The sequence below is a fragment of the Trachemys scripta genome, chromosome 1 (genome assembly GCF_013100865.1).
Source record: "Trachemys scripta elegans isolate TJP31775 chromosome 1, CAS_Tse_1.0, whole genome shotgun sequence".
NCBI classification, from domain to species: Eukaryota; Metazoa; Chordata; order Testudines; family Emydidae; genus Trachemys; species Trachemys scripta.
Window position 1 is genome coordinate 242,551,639 of NC_048298.1, and position 17,112 is coordinate 242,568,750.

The 17,112-nt window shown below is 39.9% G+C and overlaps 1 protein-coding gene across 1 annotated transcript; it reads right to left on the reverse strand.

Moving 5' to 3' along the window:
• Nucleotides 1-5,308: 5,308 nt before the first annotated feature.
• ABHD13 (abhydrolase domain containing 13) lies at nt 5,309-17,074 on the reverse strand. Its single transcript, XM_034758180.1, has 2 exons — nt 16,906-17,074; nt 5,309-9,273 (listed from the first exon to the last, which is right to left on the reverse strand). The coding sequence occupies exon 2, from the start codon at nt 9,236-9,238 to the stop codon at nt 8,225-8,227; it is 1,014 nt and encodes a 337-aa protein (XP_034614071.1). The 5' UTR covers nt 9,239-9,273; nt 16,906-17,074; the 3' UTR covers nt 5,309-8,224.
• Nucleotides 17,075-17,112: the final 38 nt, after the last annotated feature.

Consider the following 17,112-nt stretch of genomic DNA (forward strand, 5'->3'; position numbering starts at 1 on the left):
CGACCGATGGGTCAACATCGGATACTTTGAAATTAGCATGAGAATGGCACTGTTTCCTATAACTGCTTAAAACCCCCCAAAACAGAACAGGCTGGCATGCCCCAGTATACAAGACAGCATGGAGCACATAGAGGTTAGAGCAAGGAACAGAGGAGTGAGCAGAGCTTCCATTTTCACAAACATATTATTCAAAGTCCTTTCTCTAACCCCCTCCCTTTCCAAAGTGGCCAGTCAGACTCTGTCTGACTTCAGACAATCTTATACAACAGCTCCCGATGAAACAAGGTCACACTCACCTTGCCCCTACTTAAGCAGCAGCATGCTTAGACCCAGCCCTCTGAGATGAAGAGCAAATTTCCCAAGCACCTTCAAGTACCAGCATCTGGACCACGATAGAGGGATTGTTTTCACTACGGGGGTAAGTCGATCTAAGTTATGCTACTCCAGATACATGAATAACGTAGCTGGAGTTGACGCAGCTAGGGTCAACTTACCCCGGTGTTTTCACTGCACTGAGTGGACAGGAGACGCTCTCCAGTTGACTTCCCTTACTCTTCTCGGAAAGCTGGAGTACCAGGGTCGACTGGAGAGTACTCTACCACTGGTTTAGCAGGTCTTCAGTAGACCTGCTAAATTGATCCCTGCTGCATCGATTGCAGCAGCGTCAATCTCCCAGGAGTGAAGGCCAGCCCTTAAGAATCAGGAAATAAGAAGGAAGTCCCGGTCTCACACAGGACACAGCATGGCTATAGCTGTTCCTTCACTGTTATCTTGGCTATGTATGCAGTGTCTAGGGGGCTGCTCAGGTAATTTAAGTATAATCACATAACACAATTTTCTTTTTAAAAGCTAGAAATAATTTAGCAGTACTGTACACATTTCGGACAGGGGAAGAATGAGTGAAATACAGAGGCTTCCTCTCTAGCTAGCTTTAGAGAAAATATCTCCTTATGATCCTACTTAAATTACGTATTAAAATACAGCCTGAAAAAAACCCATTTGAAAGGCAGTATACACCTTAGTATACAAGTCAAGAAATATTGCACCAAATTCAAAACTGTCTCTTCAGGGTATGTATTTCTTTTTTGGAAGTATAACACAGCTGCTTGGCTTATATGTTACAATTTGAGTAATTTTATTTTTCTTCTTCTGTGATTCACCACAGACTCCACTCTCCCACCCCCACCACTTTATCTTTTTCATATAGTTACCATCTACATTTCCACTCACACAAAATTCACACTGATGTCAGTAGCAATTTTGTCTGTGCAAGAACTGCAAGTTCAGGCCTTCACTCCACAGTGCACAAAAGTCATGTAAACTACATAGATGGGCAATTTACATCTACAGTTCCATTGAATGCTCTGTGAACATGGTTATTTTAGAGTGCCTTTTAAAGAGAACAGGAATACTACAGGAAAGAAAAAATAAGCAGAGGATTATTTTATGAAGCAAACTGTAGAACAAGAAAAGATAGAGTCCCATACAGAAAGTAAAACAGGATCAAATAGAAATGAATGGGATTTATATTTTGGAGCCACCCTCAGCAATCATTTCTTCTGTCTGGTTGCATGCTGGAAAAGGACTTTAGAAAAGGGTCACACTGCTTGAGCTGGGGAAGCATGAGAAAAAACAAAGCTTACCTTGTACAGAATTCCCAATAGTTTGGTTACCTAGCAACATAACGCTACTGCCTTTACCCATGTCCTTATGTAAAACACAACTAAACAAGCTTTGTACATCTGAGCTAAAATGAGTCGTGATGAAGTTAAAAGGAAACCACCCCTCCTCAGCTGGAAGTGGGTACTCTAGATATCCTCTAGGAATTATTTTGGGGCAAGTTCTAGGGCCTGTGTTATACAGGTCAGACTAGAAGATCACAACAGTACCTTATGGCCTTGGAGTCTGAGTTCATGGGCTACAGTAGTAGTTAGGGTCCCTGCAGACCCAGTAACAAAGGGAGCACAGGGCTAAGGATCTTAGTAGTGTCAAGTCATAGTCTCATTTACACACAGCCAGCTCTCCCATTGAGCTGCTACAGTCTTCACGGAACACAGAATACTGTGCCCTTGGCACAGCCTTTCAGTTTCAAATTTTACAACCAGTTGGCACACTGCCTTGTGAGTTACAAACCCTGAAGTCTTTGCCTCCTTGAGAAAGCAGGTGGAGTCAGCACTTTTCTTAGATTAGAGGCAATATACATCCATGGCTCTATGTATAATGCAGTTGCGAGTGTCTATGCAAACAGCTGCCTATTTTTTCCATTTTAAAGTTTCTTTATTATTGTGCTCCAGCACCTAAGCTTTTATTTAAAAGCTAAGCCTAAATCTTATGAGTGAAAAGATAATCTTCAAAATGTGCACCAATAAACTCATGCTGCACCATATGCAGAGCTTGCACACAGCATGACAAAATAGCTCAGAGAAAGATGAACTGCTCCTATTAATCAACATTGGGGGGGGAGGGGGCTCAACTCTAATGACAAGTTAAAGATCAACATGGTTATTTCACAACTGTTTAGATTAGCAGGGGAAAGGGGGGGGGGGAAATCAAGCTAATGCCCGAGGTTTTCCTTTAGTGGTTTTAGGTCACCAATTTGAGAGATATTTAAAGGAGTCTTTTTTTTCAGGAAAAAATGCTTTGAAAAATAAAACCCCTTTAAATATGTCTCAAGTGGAGCACAGAAAACTTTATGAAGCTGTTACAGGATACTGTTTATATGAAATATATAGAAAATCTCATTCTACTCAGGTTCCTGTACCATGCAATCCAACCACTTCTATTTCACTGTATTTCTTAAATTACATGTTTATTCATTTTTCATAGTTAAGACAAGTGTAGGTAAACCATTAACCTTTCAAAAATTAATGCCGAGCTCTTCCATGCATGTGGAATTACTTGCATGTGGAATATGCTTAACATTCAGGGAACTACTGTGCATTGTGTAGGGTTTTAAAAAAAACAACAAAAAAATAAGACATGACTTTTCCTTGCAATTTTCCCTTTTAAATTTCCTTTCTGAGAACTAAACAAGTTAAAACTCTTTTTGCCTGGAAGTTCAAATGGTGAATTTTAAATTCTGTCCTCTAGGTCTTTCAAAAGAAGGTGAAAGACATACCATAACCCTTTTATATCCTGGAGGGGTAATATTGAAGTAATATAAAAGGGCAAGAAATCCCTCAGTCACTGAGGAATGGTGATGAACAAAACCCCAACAGTAGTTTTCACAGTCTTGTGCGGTAAGTAGGGATTTGCCTATGACATAATATAGTTTTGCAAGCACAGGTTAAAAGCCAGATATGATTACATAAGCCTGCATAAAATCAAGTATGCCACTGACATTTTAAATTTGTATCTCAGGATGATTAGGTAGTGGAGCTAGTGAAAGTTTTTTGGGAGGATGGAAGACATCCTGTACAGATTTCAGAATGTTTTCACCTTGCTTTTAATCCAGATTAAGAAACTAAATATTCAGACAATCTTTCAGTCTGAAAGAGGAAATATAAGGGGGCGGGGAGAAGAGGAAATCTGAAAAATGTAAAGGTGAAAAAGGGTAGCAGAAGGTCACCGATTATGAGCTGTACTCTGAAAAGCTGAAAATAGGTTAGAGGTCATAGAAATGGATGCTTGCAATTTAAAAAAAAAAATTAATCTACTAACCACCTTGTCAATTATATTTCTGTGCAGTAACAGAACATCTAATATGGGCAATCTGTATTCCATTTACATTGATTTGTTTTGTAAATAAATTGTAAATATTTTACCTGTTAAACAGCAGCAGTTACCAGGCAATCCAAAAAAGCCTAAATTCATTCTGAAAACATATCACAAACTGGAACAAGACATTAATGGCACTTTTAATGTATCAATTTATTGCACGTCAGTACATAAAAATAGAATGTGTTTTGTAAAATCAATTTTATTGTAAAAACCAGACTAGAATGAAAGTGTTTGTAAAAACTGCAATGGTTAGCACGTAGACTGACACATTTATGCTTAGGGGACAAAATATAGAATTAGAAGTACTGCTTCGTAGGATACTTAAACTGAATACTAAAAAATTAAAGAAAATTCATTCCTTGAACATTCAATGACTGACTTTAAATTCGGAACACCAGCTATTGAATATGCTTTAGCTATATAGGCTTCTCTCTTCTGCACGATTCTACTGTAAACTATACAGACAGGACAGCATTATAAATTGTTCTAAACGGGACACACCAATCGTAGTTTAATCCCATCCTGTGCAGGAGGCATTAGTTTTATTTTTGGCAAAGTGTCTCTTGCAAATTGGCACATCATTCTTTTAAAATGCACTTGAAGAAAGTGATTTATGAAATATAACTGAAGGTATATCTGCATCTCTTTGCTAACTGAAAGTGTCAAATCATGTAAACTTGTCAAATCTTAGGATTTTAGGGTCAGAACTATTCACTTTTACATTTGTCACCATAAGAACATCCAAGGTGACACTACTAATTAGTCAGGAGAGAGAGTGAGAATGTGAGAGTGCATCTACCCTTACAACTGGGAGATTGTCCACAAATATCAAGTCTGCCAAGTATGTTTGTGCTGTATTCTTTTACCTGAGAATGGACATGAGGGCACCTATATTAGTCATTTCCCCCCGCTTTGAAAGCTTATATCTTTGCATTTCACAGTTTCAGAACTAGATATTAGGAATGTAAACATGGGCCAATAGGAAGCATTATTTCCACTAATTACATTGAGAAATAAAGTACTCTTGCCTGGGGGGGATTTATCACAAGAACACTAGTGGCACAGCTACTCTATTTTGACTCCCAATTCTTTTGAAGTCTATTTATATATATATATATGGGCAGTTCCTACTCAAGCGTATACTACTATATCTTTAAACCGAAGAGCGACCCCTCTGTAAACCCTGGATCCAGACTACTTAGTCCCTTCTCCCCAAACAAGTCTATGATTGGTAATCGTACAAAATAAGAATATATATGGTTCACAGTTAAACACTTTATCTTACTGTTATTTTTTGCAAGAGGGAATATTCTACATAGAGGAGCACTGGCAAAGGTGCAATTGACTTAATTACCCTTCAATTTATTTTTCAGTTAAACACAAATGATATAACAGCAGTAATACTTTAGCCAAACGGCAAAGATTCTTCTCAATACCCAACCATAACAGCTGCTTCTCAAACTGAAAATTCAACAGCAAAACACTGGTTTGTCACTGTACAATTTGGAGCCAGAATGAGTGCATTGCTGTAGACAAAAATCTTGACTTGTCAGATGTTCCAGCTGGGAAGGATTCCCTCACGGGGGGGGGGGGGGGGGGGGGGGATAATTTTCCACTTTTGTTACCAATAAATAATCACATTGACAGCAGTATAGTATTTACAGAAAACAGAACTTAACAAAATTGGTTTAAGAATTCCCTCCCACCTGCCCCAGATGGATTTCAAAGCGAAAAGGTAAACGTCTTTTAGAGATTCAGTTTCTCATTCACACTGCTTAACATGACCCTATCCCTATATGGCACAGGAAAGGAGTCTGAACATGTGTATGTGGTTGAAGGAGTAAAAAGTGGAGGGTCAGTATTCAGTTTAATAAATCCTATGAATATAGACACCTCATACCTGGGATAAATATTTATCACAATGTGCAGGTTTTCAGATATATGACTTGAAAACCCACAGTCACTATGGTGATATGGTTTGGTGATCAAGAGTGCATTGCTAAACAGTTCTAGTTTGTCATGATTTCCTGCCCCTTCCCTCCCCACACGTTGCTTTTGCAACTATGGGCCCAATTCAACATTCCCTACTCAGATGATACAAGTGTATAAAGAGCCCTTTATGGAGTCAGAGTTTACACTAAAAATACACATTTAATTTATGTTCAGCTTTTGCTTTGGAAATCCATATTTTATATTGGGCATAATTTAATAATGGCCAGATATGACAACTTTTGAAGCAGCTATTTACAGAGCTGAATTTACAACAGTCAACAAATAATCTGCATGAGTGGCTGCTACTATTAAAAGCTTTTTCTTTCAGAACAGCAATATTTGTCCCACTTAGAATAAATAAATTATATCCGAGTATTTTCTGTAGGAATTTAGTCAGTTCCAAATCTGTGATGTAGCTGAAATAGTACAACACAAGAACAAAATTTGTGAAAAATATACACGGTCTGATAGGAATATACCAAGTAAACGAACATTATGATCCATTAAATTCTTTTAGCTGTTAAGAAGGTTGCCACTTCTACATCACACAGGAAAAGAAATATACTGCACAACACTGAAATAATTAGAGGAGACAAGGAGAGTTTATAACACGAGGCAGTTCCAATGTTGACTCCAGTCATTTTAAAGGACTTCTGGCTGCAGTATTAAAAATATACTTGTCACTGAGATGGCAGCAATATAGGATATGTCTTTATTAAGAAAAATGAGTAACCATCGTTGAAAACTATTTTCTCTAGTTGAGAAATTTCACCCCTCATGTCCATATTTAATTTGTTGATAAAGACATATCCATGTGCAATACCTGTACTTCTATATAATAAAGTAGTCATTAAGGCACCAGTTCAGGAATGCAGCTTTGTTCACTGAAGCTAACGGACCTTGGGCACATGCTTAAGTGCTACTCCTAAACAGGAATGGATTTAAGCATGTGCTGAAGTGCTTTCCTGAATTAGGGCTTAAGAGAATTCAGTCTGAAACAGCAATGGTACAGATTTTTGAATGGAAAACCTTTTTTCACAGATATACTTACTCTGGTTAAAAAAAAAGCTATTTGTTGAATAGGCAAACTGCATATCATCTGCAGCAAATGAGTAATTAAACCTAGACAAGGTATTTTATATATTTGTACATGTTAACTGAGCAGATGCCAGACAGCTTTGGTATAGTTGTTCAAGCAAGGATCCTCATTCTAGAAGGACAGTCACAATCAGGCTCTTATCTTATTATTCAACACTGTTGACACTAAAGTGGTCACCATTAACTCTTAATGTGACTGGAAGAAATTCACATTTTTGTTGATGGTACTTACAATCTGCACAATATACAATAAAATTTAAATAAAAAATCCGCAAACAAAAGGCTAAAAGTTAAAATAAAATGATCTATATTCACTAGGCTTTAACAAATCATAAATCTGCTGAGTCTAAATGTTTATGTGGCTTTCTTATCCCTATCATAGAAACCGTACAAATCAAACTCTGTTTTAACAGACTACTTGTTTTAGAAGTGTATGTAGAGGGAGTACAGACATGTTTAAGTTCATCAAATTTAAAATCAAATGTAAGTTTATATGTAGCACCCCACCTGCCATCTCTTAAACAAATAGTGTTGCTCTTTCTGCTATCCTGACCTAGACATGGGACACCCTGCCTAAACTGATGATTGTGTTGTGATGCCAACAAAAAGCAACTAATAATGGCTAAGTTGAAGAGCTGTGGACAAACAATAATTGTTCTGAAAGAGTTATATTTGGATGGTACATTTTTTCCCCTCTCTTCATCGGTTAATTCTCTTCTCAGATAGCAGGCTGTACAAGGAAAAAACATCTCTTGGCCTTTAGGCATGGACACTCAAATTTGTGAGCACTACTACAGTAAAAATAATGAAAATAATATAGAAAATTGGCTTTTCCTCTTAACCTTCAATTTGTAATATAACATATATAACCATAAAAATAATCAGGATCGCACACCCTTAGGTATACGCTGCCATTAATGATATTTACATTACTTAGCATATCTTGCATAACACAGAAATTCAAAGAATAAAACACTATCATGCATGGTATACTTAAACTAAATCCTAGAAGAGAAATATTGTTATGGAACATATTTTGCTAATCATGATTGGCCAAATAGCTGATACATACAGCAGAGAATACTGAAGTGCCTTCTGTCATCTTAAACTAATGTAAATTGTAATAATGTAGTCACAAGAAGTTTAACAGCCTTCATTGTATATATCGAACAAGTGGAAGAATAAACAAATCCAAAAGGTGTATGGGAAAGACCTGTAAAACTGTTCACTCATTTACAATGTTGCAAATGTAAAAACTATATGGATGATCATAATAAAGTATTAGACCTTTCCAAGTTTAATTTCACTCTTTAGGCAAGTACAGAGATAATATACATTTAAAAATTGACATTCTTTTACAGTTTTTCACAAATCAAGGTACAGTGCAGTTTTATCAGAAAAAAGGGAATATCGATTATATTATTGTTACATTGGATGATGTTTTTGCCATTTCTTCAGGGGAGTGACTCTTTATTACTTCTTTGATGAACTGTTCAAGTGCAGTGAAATAACCTTGACACTGCCAAGTGTCATTGTGAGTTCCATCTGGAAATATTGCCAATCTCTTTGTCCGAGACGGGGATAATTCATAAAGCTGCTTCATCATAACTGGAGGAATTAACTGGTCAGATAGCCCAGAGATGAAGAGGGAAGGCATTCTGCACTGAGAGATTTTTCTGTAGGACAGGTATTGATTTTTGTAGCACCACAAAGGAAGATATCTCATTGGGAAGAAAGAAAACAAAGTGCTGGCCATATGTGGAATGCTAAGAAATGTGTTCTCCACCATTATGGCAGAAATCCTATGGGAATTTTCAGAAGCTAAATGAACCGCCACTGCTCCCCCCAAGGAACGGCCAAAAAGAAAGATTTTTGTTTTATCAAGGTCAGACCTAGTCATCACGTAGTCTAGCACAGCCTCAGAATCTAAGTATAAACCTTCTTCACTTGCTTCTCCTTCACTTTTTCCATAACCTCTATAATCAACCAGCAGCAAATTTACTTTCAAGTTTACCAGCATCAGCAAAGCATTCGGTAACCTGTGACCAATGTTGCCTGCATTCCCATGAAAATAAATGATAGTAGGAGAATACGCTGCATTGTCCCCAGTGTATCTCAACAGAATAAGATTGAGAAGAACTCCATCTTTGGTTTTGATGAAGATGTTTTCATGTGGTATACCGGTAGGCATAGGAACATAAAGGCGTGAAGAAGAGGGCTGTTCTGGGAAGTAAAGCAGTACATCCTGGAATTTATATAGTATACCTGCTATCGATACAAATATTAACATAAGTAAAGTAATGCCGCCATACAAATGAAAAGTTACTATCAAAGGTAGAAGAGAAATACGGCAGAGACCCCAAGACCATGATGCCAAAGCCAGTAGCCACCTTTCAACAAAGGTCCAAAGCATCCATGACTTTTCCATTGCAGTAGTGATTGATCTTTTAGTCCATATGTATCCTGCAAAAAAACCCAAATATACATACATAAATATCAAACATGGAAAACAGTCAAGCAAGCATTCATATTCCTGAAGATTATTAGTAAACCATTGCATAAACAAAAGGTAACAACGAACTACTGTTTATTTCATCTTTTATGTAACTGGATCACTTTAATCACTTCCCAAAGTTCAACTGTAATAATCAGCAGGGCTCCTAGAAATTCATTTGTCATGGAAAACCACGAAATTCGTGTTTTTATACAGAATCTTTAGTTTTGTGAAAAAGCATACATTAGCTACAGCGGAACCCTGTTAATCTGAGCCTCCATTATCTGTCTTAACCGAACCAGGGCTGTGAGCCCCAGGCAGCAGGGCTCAGGCTTCAGCTGACAGTGGGAGCTCCGCTGCCTGGGGCTGAAGGTCTCTGCCCATTTGCCAGATTATCCAAATTTTTGATTATCTCATCTGGCCCAGTGCCAATTAGCTCAGATAAACAGAGTTCCAATGTAGATCAATAAAAGACTGTGTTCAACAGATACCTATATATATTGTGGGTAGGAAAACTAAAGTTCAGCATTTCATTTTAATTGCGAAAAAATGCGGATTTTTGTGGGGGGTTTTAAGTCAGAGAATTTTGGTTTTATCATCATGGAAAACTAGGATCTCTGATAATCGGTGAGAAGAGTAAAATAGGCTTTGCAACTCCTAGGAGAGTTCTCTTTTGTTTTCATTTGAATACTACTTAGTACTAATAATCCCCTCAAATACAGTGGCTGACAGCAACATTATTGCCCCCAAATTGCAGAACAAAGCATGGGCACACATGGTGATTTGATCAGTTTGTAAAACTGCTTCCTGGGCATTAGTTCTAGGATCCAGAAATAAAAACGATGTCACAGGTATGGAAGTAAGAGTGGTAAGTGTCTTCAGTCTTAGACTATTTCTATATAAATTGTCAAACAGACCAACTTCCCCAATCCCTTGCAGCAAGGCATTTGCAACTATAGCCCTTAGTTACCTGAAAAAGTATTATAGCTGGATTATGACCAGATGAAATTGTGATGGATGCCTACTACTTGTCCCCACCCCCATTTTGTACCTATGCTGCTTAATGCCACAGTTGTTCAGATTCTGTTTAAGATTTCTGCTACCAGCTTTCTAGCCATATTTCCTCCGGATTCATTTGTTACAGGCCATCAAGTGGGAAAGGTATTTAGCAGTATTTGTACCATCATCCACGGTGATGACCTCAGGTGGTTTTAATGTCCTAAGGCTACTGCGAGGTCAGTTGTTTGTACCTCCTTGTGATCAGCAGAAACAATACTGGTTCAGGAGAAGGTCAGGATGCCAAAGCAAGTTCATGCCCCAATGAGAAAAGTACACCCAGAGATCAAAATGAGGGACACAGTGGTCAGTCCATGACATGGGAGTAAACTCTATCCCTCCAACTACTTATCCCAATATATAAACCAGATCCACAACATAGCCCACTGTATGCATTGAGACTGATGCCAACTAGAAGAGTTATAGTAATAATGAGAAGTGGAATTAACCCCTAAAGAGTCCTTATCTAATTACTAAAGACATCTAAGAAAGTCAGTCTGAGTGACTGTCGGCTCCAGATGGGACCCTGTTATGCTGTAAGGGTGATCAGGCATCAGCAACAAAACATGCTAGCTCCAACCTGAGGTTCATGCACTAAACAATCTTGGCGTTTGGACAGGATATCGTCCTTAGAGGTCACTACATTCGCTGAATTTCTCTCTCTAGTTTTATTCTTTTTTCCATGTGTGTTTATTCTTATTTCTAGCCTGAGTTCATCTGCAAATTTGCTAATGGAATTCACACTAAACACTCACTGGAAAAGTGTTAAGATTTCAATTTCCGTGCAGCCACTGAATCACAATACAAGAAAACAGAACCACAAGAGTAGGCACAGAAAAATGTTAAGCACGCTGACTGAAGGACCTGATTGAAAATGCCCATGGTTTGGTCCTCAAGTGCCAAGAACTGCAGGGATAATGACAAAGCAGGTGACCATGATATGGCAGAAAAGCTGTGCTTTTATTCTGTGAGGAAGAAGACATAAATGATTGCCCTTGAAATAAGAAGGAAAGGGACCCCAAAGCCTTTTTTGATATAAGCCATTCACTGGTGAGGGAAATACCTGTGATCCAGTGCATGAGGTTACCATTATTATCATCAGAAAAAACACAAAGAGAAACAGTCACAGCATAGATCAAATCTCAAGAACTCCGGAAGTCATAAGAACGGTTGAATAAACTACATCAGACATCATACTTCACTACATGATGACTGACATTCACAAGTGAAACTTTACAGGATGGCAGGCATCCTTCTTATTGTGATAGAAGAAGCTTTGTAGGCCATCCAAAGTGCTGCATATACCAGTCTGGGAGCTTCTTCTGTATGCTGTTATTTAAGTTGCATAAAACCTTTGTACCAAAGTTTATAATTGCACTTGCAAAGCCAAGCCAATCTACTCCTCCAACTAAAAGTCAAGAAAGAATACTTTAAGAATTTAATTTAATTAAATCAGGTTTGTCATGTGGCTAAAGTTTTACAGATATGGAAAAACAAACAGTACTTTTGTTTAATCTGACAATAAGGAGGGGGGGAAGACAGTACAACCATAAATCCATCTCTTTTCACAATCAGCTACTTGATAGGATATTAAACCCATCTGGGTCCTTGAGTATCTGGTAATCAACATTGTGGTCAGTTGGCAGCAGAGAATTCTTCCCCAGAGAGTTATCTGAAACTTAACTGGTTCCATCCCATGTCCTATTATTGGTGCTCAGCATTACAGCCAGTCAGAATCATAGAAGATTAGGGTTGGAAGAGACCTCAGGAGGTCATCTAGTCCAACCCCCTGCTCAAAGCAGGACCAACAACAACTAAATCATCCCAGCCATGGCTTTGTCAAGCTGGGCCTTAAAAACCTCTAAGGATGGAGATTCCACCACCTCCCTAGGTAACACATTCCAGTGCTTCACCACCCTCCTAGTGAAATAGTTTTTCTTAATATACAACCTAGACCTTCCCCACTGCAACTTGAGACCACTGCTCCTTGTTATATCATCTGCCACCACTGATAACAGCCGAGCTCGATCCTCTTTGGAACCCCCTTTCAGTTAGTTGAAAGCAACTATCAAATCCCCCCACCCCATTCTTCTCTTCTGCAGACTAAATAATCCCAGTTCCCTCAGCCTCTCCTCATAAGTCATGTGCTCCAGCCCCCTAATCATTTTTGTTGCCCTCTGCTGGGCTCTCCAATTTTTCCACATCCTTCTTGTAGTGTGGACACAAAACTGGACACAGTACTCCAGATGAGGCCTCATCAATGCCAAATAGGAGTGAATGATCACATCCCTCAATCTGCTGGCAATGTCCCATCTTATACAGCCCAAAATGCGGTTAGCCTTCTTGGCAACAAGGGCACACTGTTGACTCATATCCAGCTTCTCGCCCACTGTTATCCCCAAGTCCTTTTCTGCAGAACTGCTGCCTAGCCACTCGGTCCCTAGTCTGTAGCAGTGCATGGGATTCTTCCGTCCTAAGTGCAGGACTCAGCACTTGTCCTTGTTGAACCTCATCAGATTTGTTTTGGCCCAATCCTCTAATTTGTCTAGGTCATTCTGGACCCTATCCCTATCCTCCAGCATATCTACCTCTCCCTACTGCCTACTGTCATCCATGAAATTGCTGAGGATGCAATCCATCCCATCATCCAGATCATTAATGAAGATACTGAACAAAACCAACTCCAGGACTGACCCCACGGACACTCCGCTTGATACCGGCTGTCAACTGGACATCGAGCCGTTGATCACTACCTGTTGAGTCCGACGATCTAGCCAGCTTTCTATCCACTTTATAATCCATTCATCCAATCCATACTTCTTTAACTTGCTGGCAAGAATACTGTGGGAGACTGTATCAAAAGCTTTGCTAAAGTTGAAGTATATCACGCCTACCGCTTTCCCCATATCCACAGAGCCAGTTATCTCAGAAGCCGAAGGAGATTGGACAGAAGAGCAGTTTCAGACCCTCCATAATATTAACACCACAAGAGTAGAGGTGGAAGAGATGTCATTAAATTGATACCCAAAGAGTCCAAATAAAAGAGTCCCGTAGGATTTTTAATTTTCCTTCTCTCCCCCAAAACCATTTGAAAGCGTGTACACATATGCGGTAATGAAGATTCCGTTTCTGAGCAAAATTGAAATTAAACCCCTGGAAGAGACCCAGTAAGCTAATATGAACGTAAAATCATTTTAAAGAAAGCTACAAATAACATTTTCTTCAGAGAGCAGTACTGCCATCAAGCTGTAAAACGCCTTACTACAATACACACACACACAATCTAATCTGATCTGCACAATGGAAGAAGAAACAGGCAAAGCTGGATTTCAGAGAGAGTAACCTAGAAATCAGGAGTATCATTTGCTATGGCACAAAGCGGGCAGTTACCCCCACCCTGCTGACTTTGGACACAGTTAAGCAATAATTGCCTAGCTTTTTTTCATTTGAAAATATTTGGAACACAAAATGTTCTATTTGCTGACACAACTTTGCCTACCCTCTGAAGTGGGGCCCCTGCTACAAATCATTGTGCTCTTAGAATAAAACTACAAATGCATTTCTGGGAAAGCCACACATTTTGAAACCCTCAGCCCCTCCGTTACCCCTGACTTCCCCAACAGTGACTTTGCACTGTTTCTCTGGGGGCACAAAATACGGTTCTGTATTGTAGTTTTGTAAGATAACTGTCATGCTGTCAACACTTAGAAAGGTATCGTTTGAAAGCAAGGAATTTCACACAGAACCATGAAATATAAAACCCTAGTCACAATTTACTTATATTGCTGATATTTGAAGAATAAAAGTACACATTTATTTTTGGTAGGTATACATACTCAAAATTAGATAACTAAACTATGATTATACTATGTTATTTTGATAATTAATATATGTAGAATTTTAAAATATTGTATGTAGAATATTTAATTTTTTGGCAAAGAATTCCCCTAGGAGTAAATCATGGAGCCAAACAGTTATTTCCTTCAGTGTCTTCCAGACTCAAACAACATTCCCTTTCAAATACTTAATTTCAGCTAATCAATATTTCCTCCTTTCCCCAAATATGACAAATAGTCAATATTATCTTTAAGTACAACTACCTATAAGACAGGAGTACTTGTGGCACCTTAGAGACTAACAAATTTATTAGAGCATAAGCTTTCGTGGACTACAGCCCACTTCTTCGGATGCGAAGAAGTGGGCTGTAGTCCACGAAAGCTTATGCTCTAATAAATTTGTTAGTCTCTAAGGTGCCACAAGTACTCCTGTTCTTTCTGCGGATACAGACTAACACGGCTGCTACTCTGATACCTATAAGACATTATCCATTTATATTATTTGCCATCTGTAAATGTGAGTGCCCTATGAAGGAAGGTAAGTATTGTCCTCATTTTACAAATGTGAAAGCTAGGAAACAGAGGAATAAGGTGACTTGTCCAAGGGTGACCGAATGGGTTACTGGAAGAGCTAAGAAGACAACTCAGACTCCTGGGCCAGTGGATAAGAAACTGAATTCTATTGTCTACACATGCCTCCTTTCCATTCCTGGATAAATATTAGCCCTTTATAACCATACTAAAAGTGGTTGCTTGTCATGGCCAAAAAAATCCAAATGATTTTAGTTAAAGAGAGAAGTCATGGCCCACAGTGTTTCAGGTAATAGTACATTGTTTCTCTTGGAAAACTATGACCAAGAGTCAAATGTTTAACTTTATCAAAAAATTCATAAAACAATTTAATATTTGAAATTGTTACACTACGCACTTCTATTACATTGGCCAAAACAGAGTCTGGGGTAACAGGAACAATGAAACAAATATCTAAAATTCACTTTTTTGTTATGGAAATCTCAGCTCTGACTGACATGCAGACCTCAAAATCAGTAATCCTTAATGAACCTTTAAAACAATATCTTTGTGAATATGTTAGTAGTTTCTTGAAGCCAACTGTTCTTGACTAGCAGTTAAGTAGTAACATCTAAGAGTTTAGTAATGCAAATAGAAAATACGTATAAGATATTGGGTACCTGCAAGACAGTCACAAAGGCAACTTAATTGGCTGGTTGGATATACTCCTGGCACAGGGGAATACCAAGATGGCATAGAGTCAGTTCTATGCTACCTCCATCCCAATGCCAGCCTAGGGGATGAGACTGGATGAAAGAGAACTTGACCCCTTTTTGCTATTATAGACCCGTGGGAGCCACTACAGCCTGCACAATTTAGAGCAGTCTGAGACCACTCTCCATTGCTTCTCAGACCTAGACTGGTACCTGACAGTCACATACATCGCTTATAGCCACGTTTGCAGTCCCATACCCCACAAGCTGCACTGGACACTGAACCCAAGATCTGGCTCACCAGGTATTAGGGTTCTAAACTTAAACATTTATTTTTGAAATCATTGAGTTTTGCAAGCTTTGTAATTTTGAGTTATTTAAAAAAGAATTTCTCTCTCAGATTATTTGGGAAGATTTTAAGAGGCAAGTAGTAAACGCGGTGGTCCTAAAAATTAGACCTACTTACTTCGCTGCTGCAAGTTACTTTCTTAATACTCTTGCTCTGCCCATCAACCTCAATTATTGTATGCCAAAAAGTTCTCAAACTTACAAAATACTATTTGATTTCACTGAGGGGGAGAAAATCCCAAGACATCTGAAACTTTTAACAAATTACATACTGTAAAATGTATATAGGTTCTAGTAAGTAGTGTATGTGTTGGACAGTTTATTAAATTTAAGCTGTACAATAAATGTGAGGAACTTGTGGAAATCAGCTACCTTAATGCATAAGTGAAAAGAAATAACTTTTAAGAATATTTAAGCATAAATGCAGCACAAATGACTATCCAACTGTTCAGTAAAATGGGTTATTAACTAAACTGAGCTACGCATCTGAGCTTTGATTACTTAATTTATCAAGCTTGCATTATTAATTTATTATTATTAGACAGATTTAATACATCCGGAAAAAGCATCTTGTGTCCCGCTGCTTTTCCTCCTCTTTCCTGCCGTGCCCTCCTCACACACACACTTCCTCCCGGTCACTCATGTTCGCTGCGGGTTGCCCGGAGTGACGCTCCAGTCCGCGCACACAGAAAGGGAGAGCCGGGTTATCTGGCGACTCCGCATCGTTCTGACCCAGGGAAAAAAAAATCCCGACCGAGGCTCACGTGGGCGGGCGCAGAACAGGCACCGAACTGCCCTGTGGCCGAGACACTGGCCCGGCCCCGCCGCACGGGGCTCCGCTACCGGCCCAGCTTGGCTCAGCCACGGCGGCCCCGACCCAGTCACCGGGGGAGCCCGGGGACGGTGCAGGGTCCGCCCGGGGGAGGCTCGCTGGGCTCCGATCTGCGGGTCTCGGCAGGAGCCCGCCCAGCACCAGGCACCGAACCCGGGGGGGGGGGGGGGGGGGGCTCCCCCCTCCAGTGACAGGCGGGGGGAGGGGCCGGGGCAGCCCTGAGGTGGCTCCCCGCAGCAGGAAGACGCCCCCTCCCCCCGGCAGCGCCACGCTGCCCTCGCGCCTCCCCGCGTGTCTCTCACTCACTCAGACGCGCCGCGCTGCCGGGACCGCTCCCAGGCTGAAATCGGGCTCGGCGGGGCCCCCGCGCCTCATTCTCCTCCGCAGCCGGAGCTCGCCCCCCCCGCCGCGCTCGCTCGGGCCAAAGCCGGGACTTCCAACTTCAACCACCGCCGCTTCCGGGAACGAAACCACCACCGCAGCCACTTCCGCTTCCGGGGCCAAGGGCATCAT